Raw genomic sequence first — 27,351 nt, forward strand, 5'->3', positions numbered from 1 at the left:
AGGCTCCCGCTGATTACTACACCGAAGCGGCAAAGTACTACTCTGCCCCGATCTACACAACCACAACTGAGGCGGCCAAGTATTACGCTGTCCCGACGTACTACACAGAAGCTGCTCTTTCGTGCTGCGTTGAACCGAAATACTACACTGATGCTCCAGTTCACTACACCATGACCTACGCTACACCGCAGCCCCCAAGTACTACAGCGAAGAAGCCGCCTATTATGCAACAACGTATGCTGCCCCTGCCTACTACACCGAGGCCCCGCATTACTACAACACTGAATCGCTCAATTACTACACTACAACCTAAGCTGCCCCGAGCTACTGCTCCTACGTCCCGAAGTATTACTGTGCGTAAAAGGAGTCGTCTAAAAAAAAGAAGTCGTGCCCGAACTGCAGTGCCCTATCTGTCACCAACTGCATTCCTCATCGTGTAACCGATTCGCAATTATGGGTAAATATTCTTAATTTTTCGAATTTTGTATCAATTCTATTTTTTCTATTCGTTAATATGCCTGTTAAATTTAAACATTAATATTAAATATTATTTCATGTTTAGTCATCTATAGCGTCGTGTTCCTGTTGGGTGTTGTATCGTTGATGGCTGGATCGACCGCTGGTGTAGCGATGTCTTCTTGGTATGGCGGATATCAAACCATAACGCCGCCGCCTTCCTACACAACTTACGCACCGACGAGTTCCTGCACCGAGGTCTTCAAGTACTACACCACTAAAGCACCGGAGTTTGATACCACAACTTACGCTGCCCCGAGCCACTACACGGACACCCTGAAGTATTACTCTGCCCCGAGTTACTACACCACCAAGGCCACGGAGTACTACATGACAACGCATGCCGCCCCATCCGACTACACCGAGGCTCCCAAGTATTACTCTGTTCTCAGCTACTTACTGCACCGACGCTCCTAACTACTTCTCTGTTCTCAGCTGCTACACCGAGGCTCCTGCTGATAACTCCACCAAAACAATCGAATACTACACCGAAGCGGCAAAGTACTACTCTGCCCCGATCTACACAACCACAACTGAGGCGGCTAAGTATTACGCTGTCCCGACGTACTACACAGAAGCTGCTCTTTCGTGCTACGTTGAACTGAAATACTACACTGATGCTCCAGTCTACTACACCACGACCTACGCTACACCTAGCTACAACACCGCAGCCGGCAAGTACTACACCGAAGGAGCCGCCTATAACACAATCACGTACGCTGCCTGGTATACTACATCGAGGAATTTAAGTATTATCCTGCTCCAAACTACTACCATCTGAAGTTCATTTGTATTACACCAGCAATTCTCCTGATTTTGTCACCACTACTTATGTTGCACCGACCTATCGAAGTTCTGAAGTATTTCACTGGATGTGTTGAAAGATTGCTGAAATACAAGATTGATCGATAAATCACGTCTATGTCTCTATATTCTCCTGAAGTACCTTTCCTCCTGCTGATAATTTCGTGATGTGAGAAAATATTTCCGAGTGCCATATAAACTCTAAACAATTGATCTTGCAAAACACAACAATAAAAAGTCAAACTTGTTATGTTTTACATTTTAATAAACTTTTTCCTTTTAATAAATTTGTTTCTATCATTAAATTCAAAGTCCAACAAACAATTTTTCTTGAAAAAAATCCAAAGTTCACCACCCATTATTTCTGCTAAGTCCAGACTTTTGTTTTTGAAAAAAAATTTAAAAAAATTCCCCTTACACGTTACTATTAAAAAATTGTCGCGAAAAATTCCATTTGAAAATTTTATTATATACAAATTTTATTTATAACAAAAATTTATACAAAATTTATAATTTTACACATTTTTCCTGTGGCCCCCAGGAGGGGGGGCCTGTTGCTTTCTCTACCGCGATAATAACATGATGCAAGTTATATGCAAGTTATTATTTGTTTGGCGCAGAAAGCTTGTTTAATCTAGCAGTTCTCGACTGTGTCAAACTTGATATTGATCAGGTTGCCTCAGTCGTATACTGCATGATTGAATGAAAACTCAAAAGACAACAGATCACACTTATAACTCAGCAACACAAAATATGGACACGGATGAAAACACAAAAATTTTTAAGTCATGAATGGAACAGCTCAGCTACAACCGCACAGCATGGAACAGCTCAGCTACAACAGCACAGCAACTTCTAGTTCTGGATAACACTGCAACCGCATGCTGCATACAATGGTTCAATCTGTCTTCGTCACACCTTTCACCATTTGGCTGCAACAAGGTAACCAACAGCGTTTAAGAAGTGTTTGTTAGACCTATTTAAGAAAAGAAAATTATTTTCGAGAAACACAACTATGTACACACTTGTTATGACAAAAGAATACAAAGAGTTTCTATAGTAGCGGAGCAAATTGGTCTACTCTCTAGTCATGTTAACTAAATCTGTAGTACTTTTGCAAGACATTTGATCAAAATAATTACTTTTTACTGTTGCATGGGATGAGACGTACGCCTAAGAACAGGCAGCGAGACACACGAGGCACGCCATTTCGGCAATGTACAGGCACTTCCAACTTTCCAAGTCTGAGTTGAATGATTTGGCAAAGTGGTTTCTACATGCCAAATCACCTGTAAATTTTCACATCAAAATTTTAAATCCAATAACAATAGGAAATTAACAATAAATACCTTTCATTAATTTTCATCTTGAGAAACGTCACGACCAGCAACCCATTTCTGCTGCGTCTAGGAACAAAATGGTAGCCGTGAGTCCCTGGAGACACTAGCCCTACCTGGTGGACATTTCAGCCAACTTTTGACAGCCACCTACTGACAGCCATTAGATTCCTGTTCAAATGACTGAACGCAACGGCTGGATTGCTTAATAGTTGATTCCAGACAGGGAGACAGCACGGGAGCACGCAGCAGCTCAATTGAATTCGACATGCCTTTCGGCTTTCAGTAGCTGGCACGAAATGAATCAAATGAGCATAAACACCAGCAGCTTTCCCTATGCCACTTTTATTAAATAATAATTATAGTAGAACACTTGTAACTTAAACACAGTAGAACTCCAAAGACAGAAGCACTCCAAAGACAGAAGAACTCCACCGACAACAGAACCCCAATATTTTATATAGTTTTTAAAAATTTTGTTGTATGCGACAGTATCACAGTAGAACTTCAAAGACATAAGAACTCCTTTTTTAAATATTATTAAAATTACCCGACAATAGAACTCCAGTGTCCGACAGTAGAACTCCACTACGCGACAATAGAATTCCAATAAATTCTTTAATTAATTTCATGTTCGACAATAGAACTCCATTAAATTTTAAATATTTTAAATGTCTGACAATGAACTCTAACGATTTTCAAACTCTACGATTGTCGCGTAGTGGAGTTCTGCTGTCAGGATAATTCTCGAAACCGGAAGTACGCGTACGTACAAAAAAAAACATGAACGTTACCACAAATTTGACGAGGATCACGAATATGTTGTTCTTTTGTGCGTCGAATGAATATTTACTGAACTACCAACTGAAATAAGAAAACCGGAAGTAGCCAAAAAAGCACATGATTAGGATTAACTAACAAGTGAGCTTTGTTGCTGAAGCAGAAACTGACAGCTGCCACATAAAATTTCCTTGTAGTAGCAGCGAGAAATTCTTAAGAGATGTGAAAAATATACTAAACTGAGCGGGAAATGATAAAAAGCTATGCCGTCTAGCGTAAAAAAAAAGAAACGTTTGACAGTAACATGAAAACAATGTCCGCTCGTCAACACTTGACACTCAAAGACTCAATTAAAAGAACTAACAAAAGAGGCAAGTAACTTTGATAATCACTTAATATTCTCCCCTCCAAATTTTTATGTCGTCTCCACTAAAAAGCCGCCCCTCAGATCACACCTCACAATCACAACAGACGAAATCCCTAAGATATAAATATAATGCTTCTACAATGAGGAGTGCTTCTACATGCTTCTACATCTGTTAGTGATTCCAGATTGTTGACGAAATATCTTATACTGCTACATTTACGTATCACCTTTTTAACTTTTAACTGTATTCCTGTCATTCTGCACTTTGCCTTACTTGTGATTAATCTTATTTCTTTTCCTCTGTAGGTTTCGATGGCCATTGATGTTCAGGCTGTTATGATGGAGATGATGCCTAATGAGGAGATGGTGAAAGGTGTGCTTAAAGCTGTTCCTGCTGCTGGTGTCCTTGGTTGGTTGGTTGGTAACCACTGCAGCATCACACACCACAACAGACGAAATCCCAAAGGTATAATGCTTCACAATGAGAAGGCAGCTTGACATTTGTTTATGTGCCTTGTCTATGGCATCTGTAAGTGATTCCAGATTGTTGACAAAATATTGTATATACTGCTACCTTAAGATATCTCTTTAACTTTTAAATTTATTCCTGTCATCTGCACTTTGCCTTACTTGTAATAAATCTTTTTTTTTCTCTGTAGTTTTCGATGGCCATTGAAGTTGAGGCTGGTAATGGAGATGCTACCTAATAAAAGATGGTGAAAAGGTATGCTTAAAGCTGCTGCTGCTGCTCAATGTGTTGTTCGTTAATTTGTGTGTTATGTCAAAGCTCTTCCATCTCTGCCACTTAAATCTCATCCATGCAGTACACCATTGAGGCAATTGAGCATTTGGTTAACTCGAACTTACATGATCGTAGTGTTCAGGAGTGAACGAGGGATGCAATCGACAATTGCTAGATCAAAAGAATCTGTTCCATACCAAAGGTCTACTGTTTTCAAATTAAATCATATGGGTAATTGGGTATTGTATTTAATTTAGTTTGTTGCTGCAATATGTTATGAAAAAAAAAATAACAACAGAAGAAAAAGTGGATGATAAATCAGTTGGTAAATTTAAGCAATATATGTATATTTTATTGTGTTTTAAAGATTTTATGAATATAGTATAACTATCAACAGTCTTATTAAAATTATTATGGAAATATAGCAAAGGCCAGTTTGCTAGGGAGCAATTAATCGTAGTAGACTTCCGGGTTACACTCATAACTCTCAAAAAGTTTTAATCAGATACCAGATCATATCATACCCCTTCCAAGTGCCCATTCAACTAAAACCCTCCTCATCCCTCCTGATTTCACAGCGGGTGAATGACCAGTAACCACCAGCTGATGTTAGTTAGTTAGGGACAGACAAGAAGGAGCCCAGATATGCACTTTCTACATCATAGACTACTTCAAACAATACTCTAATTACAAACAAGCAGAACAATTTTTGACAGAACACCAACACACTTCAGGATAACGCCGGCAATCACATACTCCATGCAACAGCTGAACTTGATTTAACGACACCTTGAACCGGCTGACCGTAACCAAAAACCATTTGTTGTTTTATACAGCAATGAAGAAGAAATTTCACCTGGCTGTTAAACCTATTTTACAAACTGAAATTACTATTGAGGAACATATTTCTAATGTTGCAACACACTAACAGGACTGAAGAAGTTGAATTTACCAACACTCAGAAAATTATTTTAATACAAGAAGTTTTACAAAGAAGTCTAAAGTAAGCAAGAAGTTACAATGTAAAAAAAAAAAAAAAAATTTTTTTTGAAAATTAAATCAAGTAGAATGTAATTCTACTAAAGTGAAACAAAGGGATTTACTCTCTCTCTAGTCTTAAACGACTTAAACCTAAAGCTTCCTTTTTGGGAAAAATTATTCAATATTATTACAATTAAATTGCTTAAGTCTTCTTGCAGTTCCACCTCAGCCCTCAGGTCTTGAGTCTACATTTTAGCATAACACCAGATCCATAGACTGCATGCAGCAGACTGATGCATACCATTATCACCAAGTCCTGTGGGGAAAAAGCAAAAATTATAACTGTAATACTGTAGTTATTGAGAGTAATATTAACATTAAATAGTACCTTAACAATAAACGCACAAATTTAATCCTCGTGACCAGGGACTTCCATTGCTAAAAAATTCTCCTTTCAATACTTGATAGTTGAATTATTGAATGAATTCATTATCACTTGCACAGGCAAGAGGAGGGACTTGGAAACCTAGAAAAAACTAACAGTCAAACAAAAAGGAAGGTTTTGATAAAACATTCTGGAAAACCATCTTTTCGCCTGTGAGGTTATAAAATTGTAATCGATCTGAACTAAATTTAGAATATTGAAAGACCTATACCATTAAAATATTCTAGTATCAACACTACACTCCTTCCATTGCTACAACTAGAGTAGCAATATTGTCTTTGCATTTCCAATAGAATTCATCCACGGAGTTGAGTAGTTGACACTGGCTTCCAACCCACCCAAAACACAAGGATTAATTGAATCGGGATTGCCGAATCGAACGGAAAGCATCACGGATTGCAATCAACCGAATGCACCCAAACAGCATGCTCATTGCAATGCTTAACCAAAAATTCTGCAACAGAGGAAAGTACTCTCCTAAATTAACTATTTCTTTACCCTGGTGGTTACAACTTGAATTGTTGTGAAGTTCTCCATGTGATGAAACCAATTTGGATGGCAATGAAGAAAGCCCAGACTTTACCTGGCTGTTAATCCTACTAAAAAAATCAATTAATATTGTGCAACAAAGTCTCATGTGACATTACAAAAAGATAATAAAGATAATAATAATAAAAAGATAATAAGCTATACCAACATTGAAAACAATTAGTTTAAACGAATGGACTTGCAGTTAAAAACTTTATCAACATAATTACATCAATCACTTAATCTTGGAAAAATCTAGGCATCCAGCCTAAATTTTCTAACCTAGTCTCTAAATATTTGGCATTCAACATAATATTTCACAAGAACAGGTACCTGCACAATAAAGTTCAGCTGTTACATTTTAACTGGTTTGCATAGCAAAAACATGAAGCGGAAATATATTCTACAAACCGGAACAATGGTCCATTATTCAGGCAGCAGCCATCTTGAAAGTAACATTCAAGCCACAACATTGCCATTTTCAGTTTTAAACAATTCAAAACGTCCGCATCTGGCATCTCTGGTTCTCTGCAATCATTTTGAATAAATGATTAGATAATAGATAGGCCTAGTCGATAGAGACAAGTACTTATACAATCCTTTGCAAAAAATAACCTTTTTATTTATTAGATTGAAATTTAATATTTAACACATAAATCTTGTGATTGCGTGATTGAATTTTGCAAACTTTGAACATCGGCTCACCGGCTTTTGGCTTACAAGTAGTCGACATAGCGACATCTAGAATCGTCGTTTTAAAGCGTTTTCAAAAATTACGTCAAATGGCTCTGGTTACGTCTACTATCTACAAAAGCGCAACTACAATGCGCAATATATACACTGAACACTGAATTATTACAATTTGAAGGAAAAAGTTTTGGTAACTCGAGTAGCGAATAGTGAGTTACAACAGTATCCTAGGAATCTGCAGAAGGAAACAAATCCATAAGAATTCCCTACCCGAAGGAATATTCTTCCAATTATCAAAACGTATAAAATAATAAAATTCGTGCGTTATAGATTTATTATTACATGACCTGCACGACAGTTCGTAAGACGATAAAAAAAGAAACTGGTTTGAAATCAATCCGCTTGTAATCATCAGTGTAATATTATTGCTGAATCCAATAACATAGTGACAAAATAGTTCAGGACAGACAAACGCGATTCGTGCACGGGCAGGGCAGAGGAAGAGGTATAGATAGATAGTTATTTAACAACAGTCTGTTCAAAAAACAAATAAACGGACAAAATTAAGAGAGGAGTAGACGTTTAGGGCCGAGGACCGGAGACGGAGACACAGTGAGAGGCAATTAATGCGATGAAAAAAGAACAATCATATATCAAACAAAAGAAAAACAAAAAAAAAAAAAAATGCAAAGTAATTTTCCATCATCATTTCGCTGGACACACACACACACACTGTTGGAGAAATTGAAATAAAAAAAGATATTTTAATAAATTTGATCAGATTTAACGGCACAGATGACGAATATTTTGTTTCTTGACATGTTTCACCACGTCCCTGCTGGTATCAAAATGTTCTATTATGTCACTTATACAAATACACACACTCACACAGGCATACTGGAGGAGGTCACCGTCGTCACCATCAACTCCTCGATGATCAGACTAGTTGGTGGCAATATTGTAAGGATAATAAACAGCACAAATAGGTAGGGATATAACATAGGGGGGGTTGTGGGGCAAGTTGTATAGATTAAGTTGTATAGATTACATTCAATTTTTGGGTTGCAGTACAATAATCTCATAAAGACAACAACATCATATCAGCTTAATTTAATCATAATTTGGCCCTGCCCTGGCAAGTTTCTGTTTCATTTCTTTTTCTCTCGCACACAAGTGTATACCAAAAAACGATATTATTTTTTGCGTTATTTAAATAATTATGTTTCCAAAGTCTAGGATTATTTCTTTTTTTTTATGACTAGTTATGTACAAAAATGGCTACCAAGAGAAAAAAAAATTCGGCGCCAATTATGAAACGAGCAATAAGTCAACCAAGTTCAGTGTGTTATGTGTGTGTGGAGCGCAAGATAGTTTTTTTTTTTTACGGGATATAGTTAATTATAGTAATCACTTCGACTGTACAACAAATGTTACACGAGGAAAAAAAGAGAAAACCAAACCATGGGCGGGCCATTCAAAAAGGAGAAAAAATAATCAAACAAGTGAGTGTGTGTGTGTGTTTTTAGAGGTGCAACAAAAAAGAGGACAGGGTTTTGAAACGATCAACATTAGAATTTTTTTATGTTTTTCTTTTTGGCCCTCGTGGATGCTTGAAAAGCTTTTCGCTTTCTTTTTGATTCAGCTGGGACGAGAAAGGCAAGTAGAAGAGAGAAACAAACAAAAGAATAGAGAGCTGTTTTGACCCAAGAAAAACTCGGATATGAGCAAAGGACAGGAGAATTAGGGGGGTATGAAAACAAAACAAAAATTAACAAGAGCAGAATAATAGGAGGAGGAGGATGATAACATTTATATGTATACTTCAACTACGTACCAGCGTTCATGTTAAGACTTGCGTACCGGTACTGGTACATAAACTAAGTGGGACCCGATGACTCTGGTTGCTGTTGACTAACAATTTTGGTTGAGGTGACTCCAGAATCCACCAAGAAGGCCTGCGCTCCTGCCGATTCTCCTGGAACATGTTGACTTTTCGTTGAACCGGAGAGCGGCGTGTTGCTGCCGCCGTCTTTCGTCGTCGTCGCACTAGAAGGACTAGAGTTGGTAGCAGATGGGATTATGGTTGACTGTCGTGCTGGTGGCGGTGGCAATGATTTTACGTCGTTCTTGTCCGCGTTGCTGCTAGAGCGGACCAGCCGGGCCGATCTAGACATTCGATGGCCCGCCGTCTTAGCCGTCGTAATGCGCGATCCGCCGCTTCTCGTGGTCGCCTCCGATGTCGCTGTTTTAATCGATGATGTGCCCTGGAAGGTGTCGCCACCCTTTTTCTTCGGCTCGACCGCATCGTCTGCCGTCGGTGAGGCGCGGTGGATTCGATTGGACGATCCGATTCGTCGTTGTTGTTGCGGCTGGTGATTATGTCTGTGGCGGTGCTGGACAGCTGTGCTGTGCTCGAGATCCACCACCAAGCGCTGCTGAGCGCAGCGAGTATCATACTGACAGCAAACCTTTCCATTCTGGATGTGTTTCAATAGTAATCAATGGTAGGAAAAAATTTTAGAATTTGGTTTTTTTGTTTTTCATTTATGAGGCTCATCATCAAAAGTTGGTGCCCATATTGAGACATGCAAACCTCGTTTTAGGCCTACGAGATCGATAGAGATGGACAGAAGGATAGAGAGAAGAAAGAGTGTGTGCAGCGTGTTAGATGAGAAAGGTAGAAGATCAGATTAAACATTACCGATTAGTATGAGCGGGAGCAGCGCTGTGACTGCGGCCCAACATTCGTTGGCACATCGGCTCCTGTTATCGCCGGATCAAACAATCGAGCGTCAACAAAACACAAAAATATTCCATTTGTTAGTGGGACAACAAGCTACTTTCTCAACTTCATTCACAATCTCTTGTTTAGTGTTTCTTTAGTTTTTTTCATTAAATAGTTGAGTTATTATTTAGGGTTTGGTTATTTGTGCTTCCCAAGGTGTAGGATTTTATTAATTGTTCAAGGTGTGCAATTTACTCCAAAGTGTTAAGTTTTTTAATGGAGCAGTTTAAACACTAAAGCGAAACATTCACGCACCTTGCATTTGCAGTTGTTGCAACCGTCTAATCCGGCAGCCCATTCGGCTCCTTGAGTATAATTTCGACCAAGATGGTGACACCCGAGGGGTTCACCCGATTGACTTGTCGTAAACGAATCTTCAACGGCGCTGCACGGATCGCTGTCCGGACAACGTAGGCAGCAATCACCCGGAAGACGAATTGGATGACTACAGTAGACGGGAGGGCATTCCATCGGCCAGCAATCCGTCTCTCCATGCTACAATAGATTTTTAAAACAAAACCAAAAATGACAGATGAGCTGATCGCCCAACTTAGAAATGGAATTCAATCAATTTACCAGACACTCGCAGCTTTGGCACTGGTAAATCCATCGCTGTCCGGAATCGAAAATGACATCCGATTTCTCTTGGTGCCGGCATTGCTGCGACTTGCTAGCCCGGCACTGCGGACAACACAGTTCGGAATTGGGATGATGAACGACGGTTTGATTCCGGTGAAGGCCGAATTTGGCTGTCGCTTCCAAGTCGTCGGATGAAGAAGAGGAGGATGCGGGCGGAGAAGAAGAAGAAGAAGTAGAAGTGCAATGGCAAGGCAATTTGGAGCAGGTCACGACGCCCTCCCGACACTGGCAGCTGACGCAAGGACTCTCGTAAGAAATCCACGTCTCGCCACTTTGGCGGACACCCTCTTCCGTGTGGCAAACTAAATCAAAGAAATCAAAGAAAAATGATCATCTCGATCAAGTAATTGCCCCACAAAAAAAAAAGAAATGTCAAGTGTCTTTTGATATTATGCAAATAATTCCATACCTAAGCTGCAATTGGGATTGGTGGGCGGACAACGGCACTCGTAGCTGCCGATCGTGTTGAGGCACTGAGTGTTACCGTGGCAACTGTGCAACCCTTCGGCACACTCGTCTATATCTGTTCCAAGAAGAAGAAGAAGAAAAAAGAAGAGCGCGTTATTACAAAGAAAAGTGATGGCTGCCAGATCTCTTGGAAAATAATAAAATAAAAAGGAAAAAGGCTGGGCGGGGTAACGAACCTTGACAGAGAGCGCCGAGGAAGGTGTCCAGGATATCCTGTCGTGGCGAGCGGAATCCTGGCTTGCAGGCGCAGGCATACCATCCGGGCATGTTACGGCATTCGGAATTCAAGTGGCACTGATGGCCCGTCGTTTTGTTGCCCGTCCGCTCGCACTCGTTCACGTCCATCTCGCAATAGTCGCCCTCGAAACCTCGGCGACAAGAGCACTGGTTGGGACCGACGCATCGACCGCCATTCTGGCACGGTCGATCACACACGGCTGTAAAAAGTGGCAAACCAAAAAGTGGGGGAATTTCGTCAGAATGGTTGCGATTTCGTTTCATCAAGACGCTCAGAGACTCCACAAATCTATTCAAATTACGTTCGCATTCGATTCCGTTTCCTCGGTAACCCGGGCGACAGGCGCACTGATAGGAGCCGGGCGTGTTGAGGCATGTGGCCAGCGTCGGATGGCAGTCGTTGTCCAGTTTGTTAGCGCATTCATCGTACTCGACGCACTCGGTGCCGTTGTGATGGACGTCGACGGCAGATCCTGGACCCGATCCAAGGTGGTAGTAGCCCGGCAGACAGTCGCAACGATAAGAGCCGGCCGTATTGACACAAACCGTATTGGCACCGCAGCGGTGACCTCCCGGACCACCTTCCGTGTCACATTCGTTAATATCTAAATGCCAAAATAATTTTCTTTTTAATGACAAACATCAGACGGACAGAACAAAAAAAAAGTCATGCGGCAAAAAAAAAATGATGTCGTGCGCCATTCACAGTTGTCATTCGTCAAAATACCACGTCATAAAATATGATGTCAATTATGCAATTAAAACTAAAAAATGAAACACCGTGCTTTGTTCAACGAAGAAGAACGAACCCAAAAGACACCAAGAAGTCATCAGAGGAATGAAAATGGGTTAAATTTGAAGATGATCAAGTGCGGAAGAAGAATAAAAAAAGGCCAAACCAAAAATAAAGAAGTGATGGATTTTTGTTTTGTTTTAGCTAGTGATTGGAGATCGTGCGGATTCTACACACCGCTAGCCCTTGTGGTGTGAATCAGGGAGCTGTTTTTTTTTTTCATTGTGCAAATACGTACCAGAACAATGTTTGCCGTCACCGGTGTAGCCGGGCGAACAGTGGCAGGCGTAGGTTGTCTGCAGGTTGATGCACTGCGCACGAGCGTGACAAACGCGATTCGCAGAGGCGCAATAATCCACTCCTTTTTTTTTTAAGATTTTATTTTGTTTGGCGTGTTCGTTTTTTGTTTGTTTGTTTTTTCGTGATTTGTCATATAACAACCCATCCACGCACGCACCATTTTGATGATGGCCAGGTGGAACGAAGCGAAAATTAGGACGGGGTCAAAAAAAATAAGGAGATAAGGAATCACGAGTGCGTCAATGTGCCATGTGCGAGAGTTCAGGATCGGGGTGATTCACATGAGGAAAAGGAAAGAAAAAAAAAATAAAATTCGATTGTTAGTAAGGAAAATCATTTCTTGAATCTTTTTTTTTCTGTTTTTTTTTGTTTGTTTAATCATTTCGTGATTCCGTTCAGTTTAATCCTATAGAAAACGAACGGAATGGCGAGAATTTGTCGTTGTCTTTTTTTTTGAATTTTGTTTTTGAATTTGTATCTTCAAAAGGGAAGATTAGAATTCGCGAGAGAATGATTGAGTTTACCTGGGCATTGCTGGCAGCACTCGTTGGCCACGGTGAATTGCTCGGACGGCGGGCAGGAAAGAGCCGGGCAATGGAGCTCAGGGTCCAACGGCCTGCACTGCATCGACCCGTTGAGACATTGACATTCCAGGCAGTGACGTGGACTCACCCGCTCGCCGTGATCGTAATTCAATCCGCGGAAGTAGCACTGCTCTAAAAGCAACAACAGCAACCAAACGGGACAAAATTATCAGAAACATCTCAACATAATCAATATTTCGTGATGGAATTCAGCGCTGCTGCAAGGCATTTTCATTGGCTTCCCAAACGCGTTCCGTTTAGTATAATTTCTAAGGATCAAATCGACAAGGTCGGATGTCCCCCCAAAACTCTTGTTGTCACGTTAATCTCGTTGTCGCAAAACATCGGGAAACCCGAAAGGTGAAACAAATATGGGACTTCTATAGTACTTGTGCACGGGAATGTCACACTGAAATCCCGTTTTAGGACACGACTTGACTCGGGGAAGGACTCACCCCGCTCTCAAAATATCCCCCCGGGTCCTTCTTATGAAAGCCTTACAAAGCCGAGAGAGATTATCCGGTTTCAACCCCAAAGAGAATATGGCCGATACTTACTTAAGCATGTTCGGCAGCACTCGCCCGGCAGCTGGACTGGATTACGGCACGGAGTGTCCGGACACTGAACAGGACTGCATGTCACTTGCCCCTTCTAAAAGGCGCCGTACGATGAGATCAACCGAAATAAATCCCATCCAAAAAGGTGTAGGAGAAAACCAATCAGGAAAAGGGGAAAAAGAAAGAAGAATGCGGTGTAAGTCATTCGATTCCAATTCAAATTTCTGCGGTGTTATCAAATATATGTAGGTGGGACTGGAGACTCACGTGGCACGAACACACTTCACAGTCGGAATTCCAACTCGACCCGTCAGCGTGAACCGTCCCGTTGACACTGCAGGAACGCGGGCAGTCGCACTGTTCCAGTTGCGTCAGCCGCTCTTCGGCGTGTTCCAACTTTTCAGAAAGAAAAAAGTAGGAGATGAGAGGAGGGTTTTAATTTCACCAGTCGATGACTAATATAGCTGATATTCCTATATATGTTGTACCTTATTGGTCAGATGTTGTAAAGATTTCTCGAGTCGGGCAACGACCGATTGGAGACTGTGAAACTCGCCGCAGGTCGGACATTCGGCTTCAGCCGCTGGACATTGCACCAGGTGGCCATTACTTCCGGCCACTAATTTCACGTCCTGCATAGCTCCCTATATGAAGAGGTAAGCGCAATCCATTGGAATTAATTCCACGCAACTTCTATTAGTTTTAAGATAAAATCCTACTTTGAATAGGAAATGTTGATCGCCGCGCTGTCCAATCCAGAGCGACATCTTGCCGGGTTTGTTCTGCTCCTGGACAGGAAGCGGCGAGGATTCCGGAGTAACGGCCGTGTCGGGAATGGCGGCCATCCATCGTCGTTCAACTCGATGGCAATCAACGTAGAGAGAGGCGACGCCACCGCTGACCGTCACGGCCAGCCGATGCCAAGCGCCGTCGGCCAGCCGGAAATTGAACGTTTCGGTCCGAGGCGCTCCCAGGTGATTGTAGTGCAACCGAATCTCATCCTTGCGGCCTGAGCTTTGCAATTCTAGAAACCTGCAGCAGCATCGACCAAAGAATGTTAATCAAGTCATGATTAGATAATATTTCATTTCTAATTGGATCTTTGGAAAAGAAATTCCTTTTGTCTTCACAGCTGAAATAGCATGGCCAACCTTTTAACACATTTTCTATTTTTTTTTTCTTTCATTTAAATAGAGAAATGGATCACGCAAGGATCAAATTGGAATCCTCAATCAAATTCCCCTTCGGCTGTGAGTTGGGCAGGAGGGAAAGAGTGCGATGCTGGAAGGGTGGGGGGATCGATTTCGGTGAATTATTTGGCTGGAGTCTTTCTAGATTCTCAATTTCTTCATCCCCAACAAGAGAAGAATGAGATCCACTCCATTAATTCGAACCAGCTCAGCGGACTCGTGAGCCGACGAACGAACGGTGATTGTTTTTTTCTTTCGTGAGAATGAATAGGAGAGAAGCAAGAGTTAAACACAAGTCCGGAAATTGAACCTAAAAGAAGCCCCAAATGATGAAAGGCACGCGGTTACAACGTCTAATTGGCGGGAGGGGGGGGGTCGATTGAGCGTGTGAAACGAATCCCTCGTGCGCTATGCGAAAATGACGTCCAGGTTAATACCGTGTGTGTGTGTGCATTTGGTTTGTTATTGCAGCCAATGGCGGCGGTAGACACCCGTCAAGACGGAGCAGATGAGGATTGAAGCGCGTCTCTTCTTCTTCTTCGCATTTGGGTTTTTTGGTCGGTCGGAGAGAGAGAGAGAGAAGAAACTTCTCCTTGCTAATATAACAGGATGAACGGGATCAGCTGACCAGGAAAAGATAAAGAGGGAAAACTGATAAGGCCAAATGGTGTCCTGTGTGCACGCAATGACGTCGGGGGGCGGAGTGAGCCACCCGACTCCCGATGGCCCGGATAAAATCCTACACCACCCCGTGCAACACCAACAGATTATACTCACCGTTCGTTTCATTAGACCATTCCCTGGGCTCCCTGAGTGTGTACACACACGAGGATGGAGGACGACATTGGAGAAGTGGAAGAAGAAGAAGAAGAAAAGGGAGAGAGAGAGAAATTAAAATTGTTTCTTAGAAAAAGAAAATGGTGGGGGCATGAAGGAATGCGCAGTTGATCGTAACGAAACGTTATGAGAGATCTAAATCAATCGATCCCGCGGGTGCTCGTTTCCCGCCCGTCCCCAACTTCTCTCTCAAACAAAGTCGGGAGATTGTAAACTGAAGACTCTTCCGGAGATCCGGACGAGTCTTGTTCACACATTCGAAATCTTTCTTCTTCTTCTTTTAGTTTAGTTTTTATTTGTTTCTCCGTATCTACTCGAGTAGTATTGAACACCTCGTTGAGCGCCAGAAAAACCAATTATTATTACGGGGGGGAAACCTTGAATGGCTCTTTCTTTCTCGCCATATTAACACGTGTGTTTTAATTTGGGATTAAGGAATGGGATGAGACCGACCTAGTGAATCCCTCGGATAGGGAGAAGAGCGTGCCAACATTGTACGGCTCCTGCCGGACGGCAGCCACGAAGGTGATGTCATGGTGGGATTGGAGCAGTGTCATCACCTTGGCGTAGGAAGTCTCCAATAGTCGGATGGTCCGATTGTCTCCTGTACAACAAAATAAAAAAAAGGATTAAATTTCTTTCCGAAAAAGACTCGACTACACTACTAATTAATTCACCTGTGAAATAGAGAGCAGGTGAAATGCTGTAAGGTCCCGGGGCAACTTCGACGCCCGTCAAATTGAGCCGGACGGCTGCCAACTCGTCCAGAATGTCGATACTGTTTCTTCCGGCCGTCCAATCCCATCCGGAGGCTGAATTCGTCGTACTCGTCGATTCTGCGCCCGCGTTCAGCAATGAAATAACAAATTAACAAAATCAATTCATCGATTCCCTCTTCTGAAATCATCGCAACTTAAATGGAGACGATGCCGAAATGATAAATCATCAACTGCCATAAAACAAAAGCCCAAATCAACTCTTCGGGAAGGGTGGGGGGGAAGAGTTTGACACGCAAAGTTTTCCAATGAACGCGATTTACAGCGCCATAAGGTGATCGTCGTCCCCCCCCCCCCAGAGTCCCATCGTGCGTCCAGCGCCGCTCGCTCTTTCAACTTTTTTCTTCTTTTTCTCTCTCACGTCGTTTTATTTATTTTATTTCACTGTCAATTCTGTCTACACCCTTGGCCTTTCCCCACTAAAAAAAAAAAACCAAAAGGAGGGGGGGGGGATGAACTGTGCAATTAAAAAGAAAATAAGAGAGAGACTGGAAATAGATTAGAACTTTGCATGAGAGAGAGAGAGAGGCCAGTACGTGACCCCGATGCGTGCGGGCCGCTAGTGTCGACACTATTTGGTCTCTCCCCTATTTCTCTCTCTCTTCTTCGTGATTTACGTGTGTCTTATTGATTTCAATCTTTTTCGCCGCTATAGTTTTCTTTTTTTTCTTCCCCACTCTTAACTAGCTCTCCACCATTTTATACGCTCAAAATGCCCAGTGTGTGTGTGTGCACTCGTTTCCGGCTGATGTGTATTCAGACTGATTCAATGTATATAGGGTCGCTTGTCCCTTTTCAACGGACTTGTCTTTTTCACTCTCCCCAATCACACAAGTCAAACAAAACAAAAAAGAGAAAAAACCTTTTCGTTTCTTTTCTTTTCTTTCTTTTTGGAGTCGACCTACTTTATTTGCCCGGTGTCGAAGAAAGAGATAATCAGCAGATAAAAGCGGTGCGCGCAACACTTAACGGAAAAAAAAAAGTTTTTGTGTGCGCCAAGTATTTGACGACGGGCCAAAAAGAAACGGGACATTTTTGTTCTTTTCTTTTCTTTCCAGTGGATCCTTTTTTCCCAGGAGAGTGCGTCATCTCGAGACTATGCCACACACACACACAAGCGGCTCTTTTTCTTCTTGTTGGCCTCTCGCAACATTATTATCAGCCGACTTGAGTCAATAGCGACCGCGGGGCGGCAAAACATACCGGATCGAAAACACATTGCGGTGCGGAAAGAAAAAAAAAGGTTAGAGCTTCAACTAGACGAAAGAAAAACCCTCGACATGTTTAAGACTCTGCTTCTTAGTGATGTCATCCATCTCTCTCTCTCGTTCAGTCGGGGGGGGGGGAAGGACTTGAAAGCAAATTAAATTGATACATCAGTTATATAAACGTCCATTTTGAAAGGTTTTTTTGAGACGTCAAAGAGAATGAAAAGAATAGGTCGACCCCCTGCGGGGAAAACAATCACGACATTTGTAGTGACCGAAATCAATGGGCAAAAAACGTCCGTCCACACAAGACACGATGGATTGCGTGTGTGTGTCGTTGTCGATCCTTTGGCTGGACGTCCGCCTCCTTGTTCTCTCTTGGCACGATATCGCCCACGTCGATATGTTCACTGGACGTGTAGTTTCTACCCACTACTGCCGTTGAAAATCCCGTCCAACAATCACGACATCCAACCCGACACAGAGAAAAAAAAAAACAACAAACCTAAAAAAGCAGTTGGGGAAAAAATCCTGATTGAGAGTTGAATGAACCAAAAGAAAAAAAAGAAAACCTCCCGAGAAAAAGAAATTCTAAGCCAGAGAAAAAATTGCGTCATTCTCTCGACTCCCAAGTTTCGACTATTTCCTTTTTTGGTGTTTTCCTTCATTTGAGACAGTCACGAGACGTGTCAATAACACGTGAAATAACCGTCTCGACTAATGATTTTGGCAAAAGAAAAGGGTCTTCTATACTTTACTGTACGCCGAGCTGGGAAAAGCCGGTCAGATGGGCAATGGGGTTGGAAAACTCGTTGACGAAGAAGTTTGGACACAGACAGACACAAACGTGCAGAAGGCGCTAGAGAGAAAAAGAGTGAGCTGTCCTTGAGACCATTCATCTTTTTTGTGTTTTTAGGCTTGTCCGGTTGTAAACATCAAAGGCTATACGGCAGCTGCTGCTGCTGCTTTGCCGGGCTAAGATAAGACCCATCGTCGTGCAAAGGCCACAGACGGTGGGGGGGTCGTCCTCGTCGACTTTGGTTCATTTCTATTTTTTGTTTCATTAAAAAAGTTTCCGTTTGCATGAAGACGGCGAGCAGTAGCACAGCAGAAGCTGTTTAATTAGCAGCCCACAGCCAAAGGGGGGGAGAGAGAGATGAACGTTTTTTTCTGGGGCGTGACCAGCGGTTTTTCCCGAGGTGTCAACGGCTGACAAACCTGCGCTGTGCAGAGAGACTCTTCTCGAAAATGAAAATGAACTCGAGCCAACGGATATATGGGCGGGGGAGGGAGAGAAAAAAACAAACAAACAAAAACAGAAAACCCGACAAAAAATAACGGACGCGTTGGGGGGTCCCTCATCAAAGTTTCACGATCCTTCCCGTGCCCACCCGAAAAAAAAAAAATAACTTTTTACATTTTTTTAAATTTCCCGCAAATTCAAACGATAAAAATGACACACCTTTTTTATTGGAATGCCAGAAAAGAAATTTGCATATCGAACACGCCCATGTTGATCTTCCTACCCCATCCTCGGTGGGGGGTGGGGGTAGACAAATAAGTCTCGCCATTTTTCTTTTTTTGGTGGGAGTGACGGGTTAAAGGTGAGAATAAGGTGGGGTAATCTTACCTGCAAGGTGAGTGAAGACGGCCAAAACGACGATGGTCAAGACGGTGGTGCAAACTGTCCATGAAGATGTTGAAGAGGAGGCGACGACTCGTTTGCTGCTGGACGTGTTACCAGTAGTCGTAGTAGTAGTGGCTGAGGCCGGCAACACCAGGAGGAGTGACGGCGAACTTGTCGGCCAATTCATTTCCTCGTGTCGACTGGCCGGTCGGCGCGTTGCGCGTTCGTCACCGACACAACACACACGCGCGCACACCCGCCACACGTCAAAAAGGAAAGAAAATGGAAAAACGAAATCAACGTCCGCAGGCGGAGGCGGAGAAGACCAAAAAAAGAAAAAAAGAAACCACCCAGAAATGAAATTTTTCTCTTTTTTTCTTTTTTCTTCTTTTTCTTACCCAGGTGAGAAAAACCCCAAAAAAATTTGTTCAAGGGTTTTTATGGAAAGGGTTAGGATTTTTTCTCGGAAAAAAATTTAAATGACGTCACTAATAGTTTCTCTTTTTGTGTTCACTTGGTCCCCCCCTTTTTGGAAAATCTTTTTCTTTTTATGGTTGATCACTTTGATGATGATTTTGAATCACTTTGCACTTGAACAATTCGAGTTTCAATCAAACGGGACGGGAGCGACGACAATGGAACCGAGCGCAGGATCCAAAAGGGAGCGAATGATTGGCTTTTTTTATTTAATTTGATTTTTTATTGAATAATAATCCCCCGGAAAACTGGTGTTGAATTCGCTTTTTCGTGTTTGATCGCGCCACATGCACAGCACAGCACACTCGTCGGATACGATCTGATGCAAAAGGGCCGCGGCGTCGGGGAGTTCGTCCGGCAGCTGGGGGCGCACTGTCACGTCACAATGTCTTGAAGACGATGAGTACGGTGAATAAGTAGTGGAACTCGATCGCACGGCTGGTCCATTTTGGCCGGTGGGTGGGTGTGTATGTGTGTGTGTCTGTGTCTGTGAATGAAAAACGAGCGGCCACACCAACCCCACGCCACACAAAACCTCTGAACGAGCGCAATGGAGAACCTCGGATTCGATTGGAGGCGATTGAGCAAGGCACACGCACACTTTTTAGCACTGGCACTCTTGATTGGGTCGACTATTATTCAGCTGCTGCTGCTGCTGGACGGCCGCAGAGGAGGATAGAGTGGATGCGGGGCGCACCGTTGGTGAGGCTCGACAGGCGTGAAATGGGCGGCCAATGATGAAAACGCCACCGAGCGGTTTGTACTTGAACGGCTTCATCTTCCCGCCATGCGGAAGAGCATCGAGGGTCTGAATCGAGACTGAGGCCAAAGGAGAATCACTGCCGCCGCAGCCGTGGTAGTGGTGGTGGTGGTGGTGACTCAACGCCGCCTCGCAGGTCCTTGTGACTGCCGCCGTTGCCGCCGCAGCTCTTTTGGCTCCTCCCGCTCCTCCTGCCAATTGCACCCGCCTTGACGACGCTAATGATGGACAGCGGATCGGGTAGCGCCGCATCACCATCGCACCATCGTTTCCTGTAACGCACACACACCAAATGGATTTAACAATAAATTTTCGGGAAACATTGAACGACGACCCGGCAATGTCGCCCTTTACATTCCTCTACACAGCCTAATATGAATCATGTCCAAACATTATTTAGGCCTGAGACTAGTCATAATAACAGCACACACTGGCATATTTCTACAGGGAAAGTAGTTTTTCGTTTAGTTAAATAGCTTGGTGCTCTAGAGCCAGAGGCATGCGACTAACATAATCATAAAAGTCAACTTCTTCCGATTTTCGTGTTCAGACCGTTTTTCTTTTTACCCGAACACGACTTCTGCACACAGGGGAAAAAAAGTTTTCCTTTTCCGATTGTGTTACTTTCGGATGGCCAATGGGACATTAGCGTCGGAACGGGCAGCTATTATCGCTCAGGGCTCACCTCATCTGAGTCGAGAGAGAGGCCCCCGGAATCTCACCTACGCACCAAGTGTCACAGAACTATGTCGAATCGACTAGACGAATAGAGTCCATAGGTTTTTCCGGGTGGGCTCTGTGTGTATTAGTTTCATTCGAGTCTTTTTCAAGTTCAGTTTTTTTTTTTTATCTTTTTTTTAATTCACGTGATGTTAAAACTCTTTTTTTTTCGAGGTGCTAAAAGACGCCAAAAAAAGAATTTTATAAAAATAAAATGAATCCCGAATTTATCAATTTTTATCTCTTCCAGGAAAAAACGGAATTGGTTGTTTTTGGTTATTTTAAAAAAAGATTTTTTCGGGAACGATGGAGCAGCCGATAATAAGTTGTGTATGTCTAGCCTTGGTGGCGAAATGGTTGGTGGCGGCGCGAGCGCGTGATATGTTGATCGACTGGTCGGCGGCCGCGGCCAAATAGCATCTCACCAAGGCGGTCTTCATGTTATTTTTATCAATTTCTTCTTCTTCTTCTTCTTCTTCTTCTTCTTTTCATATATATACACCAGCACTCGCCCCTTCTCTGTCACTACCTATCTATTTTGGCCTATCGTCTGGTTACGCTTCGCCGACTTGGCTCAAATCGTGTCTCAAATGCCCAACCACCACCACCAGCACCTTGGCTTTGCTAACGTTCGAAAACAAAAAAAATGATTTCTCCTCTAGTCTCTCGTCTCTCTCTCTCCTCTGACACGAAACACAAGTGATATTGTTTCCGTTTGACCAGAATTGACTGTCTCTGCCGCGCGTGTAATCCATAACGCCGTCATATTTCGGTTCGAAGAATGAGCGAAATAACTTGCCAGCGAAAATGAGACTTCCCATAATAAAAACCGGACGGCGATATGTACCAGCGAGCGAGTCAATAATACGTGCAGCAAATAAAAAAACATACAAATTCTTCTGGAAATTCTCCGATAATAATTCAACGAATATTCGTTGGTGGATGTCAACGAAACTCGATGCTCCGGATATGGTTTCTTTCTTTGACCAGAGTGGAAAGGAAAGAAAATTCCCACCCACCCACACCAGCAAACCATATCAACCCGATATCTTCCAACTAAATATCGAACTGTGGATGCGTTTTGAATCCATGTTTATGATTGGTTGACGTGACAACACAGCAGCACCTTATGTGGCCACCCACTTCCCTCGCCACCACCTCCTTTGCGTACATACGATCTATCCCAAAAGGAGAGAAGAGGAAAAAGATTCCGCCGAACGGAAATGATGCTGTTCTCCATAACCGGACAGGAATCACGCACGTAGGTGTTGTACGTGTGATATCGGTCATCCCCGTCCGTCTCCGGCTGGACACACACTATACCTATACGTCTTGAAAATAATCTATACATATACGTATGTATGTATGTGTAGAGTTTAGTTTTGATTGCGTCCAGAGTTTGGTTATTATCATTGATCGAGTGGCACGCAAGTTTCACGTTGTGTTTTGGGTGTCGCATCCGCCGTCGCTTCTTCCGTCCGAACCCCCCAAAAAGAAAAAACAAAAATAAAAAGTCTTGTAGAATAGATCAATCCATCATGTGATATAAAGTCTGAAGAAGGACCGTGTTAGTACCGGATACTTCCTCCCGAGCTTTGGTGGCGCGCCATTCACGCCATTCACCCAATCCTTCGATACTGGTGGCCGGTGATGTGGCCTGTTATTCAACGCGTGTGCTGCGCTTTTGCCTTTTTCCCCGTCTACGTGTGTAATGTCTGAGGAGGCGATAGCAGCGGTCACCGGTCTCCTTCTTCACAGAAAGGCATCAGCAGAGAGAAGGAAATAAGACAAGAAGACGGCGGACGAATAACCACCAACTCGCCATCCGGAAAGAGTAATCCTACTTTTCCTTCGATTTCCAACTAGTTTGAAATTTCTCAATCTCTCAAGTTGTCGGCGCGGCTAATAATTGATCATCCGACCGCTGCTGTTGGTCGACCACGCCCCGCCAAAAATCCTGTCGGCACATTTCTTATTCAATCGCAATCGTTTCTCTTCCGATACGGATCAAGTTCTTTTTAAAAATAAAAGGAAAAGAATCAAAGCTTTTTTCCTTTTTTCTCATATAATTCAATTGGTTTGTTTGTCTGTTTGAAAGAGAGATACTTTCTGTGCCGCCCTGTAACTACATATAGTATAGTATATAGCCACTAAAAGAAGATTCAATTAAAGAATAGGAAAGCCGGTCAATTTACTAGCTAGAGCTCTCTCAGTGTACGTACTATACTCCCGTAGAGTGTAGAGGGACTACTGTGCTGAGGGGGGGACGTGACACAATCACACGGGGGTGGTCCCCTCTGTGCATTTCTATTCTTTTACACTCTACATGTCCGACCACTTGGTTCGTTTTCGTCAGTCAACACAATAGAACCACCGAGGCTTTATTTTTATTTTTTTTTGTCTTTTTTTCTTTTGCTGCTGCTGCTGCTGCTGCAACTGCTTTTGAGTGGTATAACGTCTCCATGACAACCTCCCACGGTCATATCGATTAGAATTAGTCGTCCGCTTTTTGGTCCCGCTCCTGTCCCTTTTTTCTTTTTATTGCCTTTTCATTTCGACCGGGGCACAATACGTCTGTGTGTGTGTGTATAGTACTCTTCATGTAAATGATGATTAGGATAACAAAAAAATAAAAAATACGGGGTACAGCGGTTGGGTTGGTGTATAGAAGAGGAGGGGGAGGTTAACACACACGACTGCACTTGATGGATGAGTGAACCTCTGACGATGGCGCCCCCTGTTTTCCCTATTTCTATTTTGTTTTTTTATTATTATTATTTATTACTATTGCGTCATTTACGGGGGTTTGTAGGTAAGAGAAGAAAGGATTGCCTGTTGTCACTCGAAATTATTAATTGAACGCCACCATTTTTTTTAAATATTTTTAATTTAATCAAATGAAATTAAAAAAATTGCGAAAAATCCCGAAAAAAGTTCAGGTGGATTCGTCGAGCAAACGATTTTTGATTGGGTTAGTTTGCGTGAAACGCGTGTTGTCGCCCAAAACGGCTGAATGGACGGGTTGTGGGAGGTGAGGTGAGGTGGTGGTGGGGTGCTGGGAGCGTGTTTCTTGGAACGAGGAGGAGGAGGACACACGACTGGAACTGAAAAGTTTTTGAACGTTCATTAACCGATACGAGTTTTAAAGGGCAGGGGTGTGTGTGCGCGCGCGAGCGGGTGAGAAATAGACGGCACTATTTCAGGTATGCGGCGGGAGAGAGAGACGGGCGAAAAGGGAGAGTCGACGATCCTTATTGTGAACGTTATTCAAACGAGGCGCGACAAGACGACACAGGGCAGGCGCTCCTCCCTCCCTTCCCGTGCAGCTCCTTCATTCCGTCAGGAGCCAAAAAGGAGGCAAAGAAAATGAAGCACACACGTTGCATAGACGCCCAGCAGCAGCAGCAGCAGGAGCCCGAGAAGAAAAAGTGACTTGTGCATCTATACTCGATAGACTGGGCTAATGGTTTTTCGCCCTCAGCGGCTAATGAGCTGCTCTGACATTCCCTCTTCTTCTTCTTCTTTTCTCCGTCTGTCCGTTATTCCGTCTGCTGTCTCTCTTTCCTCCTGCTGCTGATCCTTTATTTCGACTCCTGCGCCTTCGTCCGCCCGTCGCCCGACCGTCTTCTTGTTTTGTTCCCCTCAACATCAGCCACGCGCTTTCGACTCCCACGACAGCACGAACGCCAGTCTCATGCAGCCCATCAAGACGAAGAGAGTCATGCCGAATTCCAGACGATTTGCTCGGCCACATTACTGGTGGAACACGACGACGACGACAACAACAACAGACGCGGCCAAGAATGGAACGTACAAACGTACAAACTATATACGCGCCCACAAAAACACGAATCGGAAACAAATTTAGCGCCCACCCACACACAGCCAGCAGCAGCAGCCTTTTAGTATACATATATTATTTCCCTGTATACTAAATAGTGTAAACGTTCATTTGAAAAAAACAAACAAACAAACAAACAAACAAACGATTTCGAGCGGCTTTTGTTGTTTTGTTTGAAATAAATCCCGGGGATATCAAGAATAGTTGGCGTCGTGTATAATTTACAATAATTTAGACACACGTTTTCTATGACCGCTAGCCCTTTTTTTCTTTTTTTTTACTTGATTTTAATTTTAAACCTTTTCTCTCTGGAGAACTGCTGGGGAAGAAGTAGAAGAAGAAAAAGAGAAACTTATGGGCGGCTGAGAAAGGAGCGCCATATCAGCAGCAGCAGCAGCTGTGAGTCGTTGCATAACGCGGGGCCATAAATCCGCCAAGACACACGAGAACCCATAACCTTCAACACCACCGCCAGCCGCATATTAACTGGGCTGGCGGTCGTCTTGATTTTTTAACATTTTTCCGCCCCACACACACACAAACAACAAAATTCCCAATCATTGACTCGAGAAATGAATGAATTTGCGTTTTACCTGCTGATGATTGTCTCCGCTGAAGATGAATGAATAATCCACTTGTTTTGCAGGTTCCAAGCTCAGACGAATATGTGCGGAACCACACGCGCACTCTTCAAATTTTTGTTCTTTGCCGGTTCAATTTCAAAAACGAATGTGTGTATTCTTCCGGCGCGATGATGCACAGGGTTTTTTCTTTCCTTTTGAACGGCGCGGGCTTTTCAAAATCAAAAATTTCGCAGGCACAAAAATGGAAAGTTTTTTTTACTATTTAGTCTCAATATGATATGGAAATCTAATTTTCTGCTTGCTGCTGCTTGCTCGCTCGACGCTTTCTTTCTTTCGAGTTGTGTGTATGGTTCGTGCCCGGCTGCTCGGTGCCGACTGACGTGATGACGCTCAGGCAATCGACGCTTGACTGGATGTGGCCCGGTCGAGAGCCGGGGACGGGCGAGAAAGGAAGGAAGGAGGAGGCAAATGGGGCAGGGGGGTGGGTGGGGTAGTTGTAGTGGTGGTGGTAGTGGTAAGTATACAGTGTGTAGTAGTAGTAAAAACCAGCAACGGTGTATAGGTATATCAAAATAAAAAAGGATACGGAGGAGAAGGCCGACATCGAAGTAAAAAGCTTTGCGAGATAATGGCAGAAATAAAAAATGCCGAGACTATCCGATCCATCTCCAAATATTTGGCTCCGCTCAGACATTTATTCTACATTTTATATCCGTTTGAATGTTTTGGGTCCCCCTTTCTTTTTATTTCTTTCTTTTTTCATTATTAGGTTCGATAATTGGTGACTTTGTTGAGTCAGCAGAAGCTCAACTGCTGCAGCCGAACCCACACATGGAGAACATATACAAACAGGAGGGGGGTCGCAAGTCCGCCCTCTCAACTGTGGGCGGTTAAGCCAATGTGTATTAGTCAAGTCGTCCATTATTCAACAACAACAACATACAAAAAAAAAAAAGCCGGTCGACATCAAAGTCGGATAGATCTAACCCAAGTACTCTGGCTAGTACACAGTCCCTGGGAGTGTATATATCGTGCATGCATAAATATACTCCAACGCTTATTCTATATCTACAGCCGCGACAAATCTATATATGACTTTAATATAGTTATGGTCGGTTTGGTATTTGTGTACATATGTTGAAAGTGGACAGCGTCACTGACCTTTTGGTCTTGTTCGTTTGTTATCTTCTCTGGCTCGTTGGGGTCTCTAATGAATTAGATCGCCGTCGCGGCGGTCCCTGTTGTACACGGGAGACGATATCAGGTGACGGCGGACGCGATCCAGCTCAACGAGAGTGCGCCAGTAAGAGTTTCGGACACCTTATCGTATGCGTAAAATTGTATACCATACCATATCGCCAGCAGAGTGCTGGATATAATGACTGTTCTCTCTCTCTCTCTGGCTTGGGCGTGTGTCAAACACAAACGGAATGACGTCAGCGCAGCTCTGGCTCTGCTCTGCAACGTATCGATTTTAATTTTTTGATGGGCGAGAGATCGAACCCGATCGAACTTGATGCCCAGAGCACACAGCACACATTGTGTGAGTACTTTGGCCTTAGAAGAAGAAGAAGAATGGAACCTGCCGTCCAATTCAAAACCTTTTGTCGCGTCTCTTCTTCCATTTCCGTCGATTATCAGCTCGTCTGTCGACATTTTCTCATTACGACTCGGAGAGAGAGAGAGAAATGGCACACGTTGTTGAACGGGCGGGGGTTTGAAACAAAGGAGAAAAAAGTTGATCGACTCCATTCGGATTTTATGGTTTTATGAGCGTC

The 27,351-nt window shown here is 43.2% G+C and overlaps 2 protein-coding genes and 3 long non-coding RNA genes across 13 annotated transcripts; 2 read left to right on the forward strand and 3 right to left on the reverse strand.

Moving 5' to 3' along the window:
- The first annotated feature begins 630 nt into the window (after nucleotides 1-630).
- Nucleotides 631-1,432, forward strand: LOC124192532. The gene is made up of 2 exons (XM_046585892.1): nucleotides 631-890; nucleotides 952-1,432. The coding sequence occupies exons 1-2, from the start codon at nucleotides 631-633 to the stop codon at nucleotides 1,295-1,297; spliced, it is 606 nt and encodes a 201-aa protein (XP_046441848.1). The 3' UTR covers nucleotides 1,298-1,432.
- A 1,111-nt stretch (nucleotides 1,433-2,543) lies between these two features.
- Nucleotides 2,544-3,671, reverse strand: LOC124192683. The gene is made up of 3 exons (XR_006873811.1): nucleotides 3,452-3,671; nucleotides 2,670-2,999; nucleotides 2,544-2,609 (listed from the first exon to the last, which is right to left on the reverse strand). It is a non-coding gene; the product is annotated as an uncharacterized LOC124192683 (long non-coding RNA).
- Nucleotides 3,672-3,878: 207 nt separating this feature from the next.
- LOC124192682 lies at nucleotides 3,879-4,648 on the forward strand. Of its 3 annotated transcripts, none has more exons than XR_006873810.1 (3): nucleotides 3,879-3,975; nucleotides 4,111-4,270; nucleotides 4,464-4,648. It is a non-coding gene; the product is annotated as an uncharacterized LOC124192682 (long non-coding RNA). The 3 variants fall into 3 exon arrangements; XR_006873809.1 differs by having other exon boundaries at nucleotides 3,899-4,024; XR_006873808.1 differs by having other exon boundaries at nucleotides 3,902-4,048.
- Nucleotides 4,649-4,872: 224 nt separating this feature from the next.
- LOC124192680 lies at nucleotides 4,873-6,997 on the reverse strand. Of its 4 annotated transcripts, XR_006873804.1 has the most exons (5): nucleotides 6,834-6,956; nucleotides 6,471-6,571; nucleotides 5,916-6,063; nucleotides 5,719-5,843; nucleotides 4,873-5,415 (listed from the first exon to the last, which is right to left on the reverse strand). It is a non-coding gene; the product is annotated as an uncharacterized LOC124192680 (long non-coding RNA). The 4 variants fall into 4 exon arrangements; XR_006873806.1 differs by lacking the exon at nucleotides 4,873-5,415 and having other exon boundaries at nucleotides 5,489-5,843; nucleotides 6,471-6,568; nucleotides 6,912-6,997; XR_006873807.1 differs by lacking the exon at nucleotides 4,873-5,415 and having other exon boundaries at nucleotides 5,489-5,843; nucleotides 6,912-6,953.
- A 590-nt stretch (nucleotides 6,998-7,587) lies between these two features.
- On the reverse strand, nucleotides 7,588-25,979 carry LOC124192684 (protein kinase C-binding protein NELL1-like). Of its 4 annotated transcripts, none has more exons than XM_046586126.1 (17): nucleotides 25,583-25,979; nucleotides 19,195-20,700; nucleotides 16,258-16,416; nucleotides 16,034-16,184; nucleotides 14,273-14,585; nucleotides 14,042-14,197; nucleotides 13,821-13,949; nucleotides 13,554-13,647; nucleotides 12,937-13,128; nucleotides 12,351-12,473; nucleotides 11,622-11,924; nucleotides 11,259-11,519; nucleotides 11,024-11,137; nucleotides 10,552-10,916; nucleotides 10,231-10,470; nucleotides 9,892-9,953; nucleotides 7,588-9,667 (listed from the first exon to the last, which is right to left on the reverse strand). In XM_046586126.1, the coding sequence occupies exons 2-17, from the start codon at nucleotides 19,376-19,378 to the stop codon at nucleotides 9,307-9,309; spliced, it is 3,207 nt and encodes a 1,068-aa protein (XP_046442082.1). In that variant the 5' UTR covers nucleotides 19,379-20,700; nucleotides 25,583-25,979; the 3' UTR covers nucleotides 7,588-9,306. The 4 variants fall into 4 exon arrangements, with proteins under 4 accessions (XP_046442082.1, XP_046442080.1, XP_046442081.1 ...); XM_046586127.1 differs by lacking the exon at nucleotides 7,588-9,667 and adding an exon at nucleotides 9,733-9,795; XM_046586124.1 differs by lacking the exon at nucleotides 9,892-9,953.
- Between the last annotated feature and the right edge of the window lie 1,372 nt (nucleotides 25,980-27,351).

Source organism: Daphnia pulex, chromosome 4 (assembly GCF_021134715.1).
Source record: "Daphnia pulex isolate KAP4 chromosome 4, ASM2113471v1".
NCBI lineage: Eukaryota > Metazoa > Arthropoda > Branchiopoda > Diplostraca > Daphniidae > Daphnia > Daphnia pulex.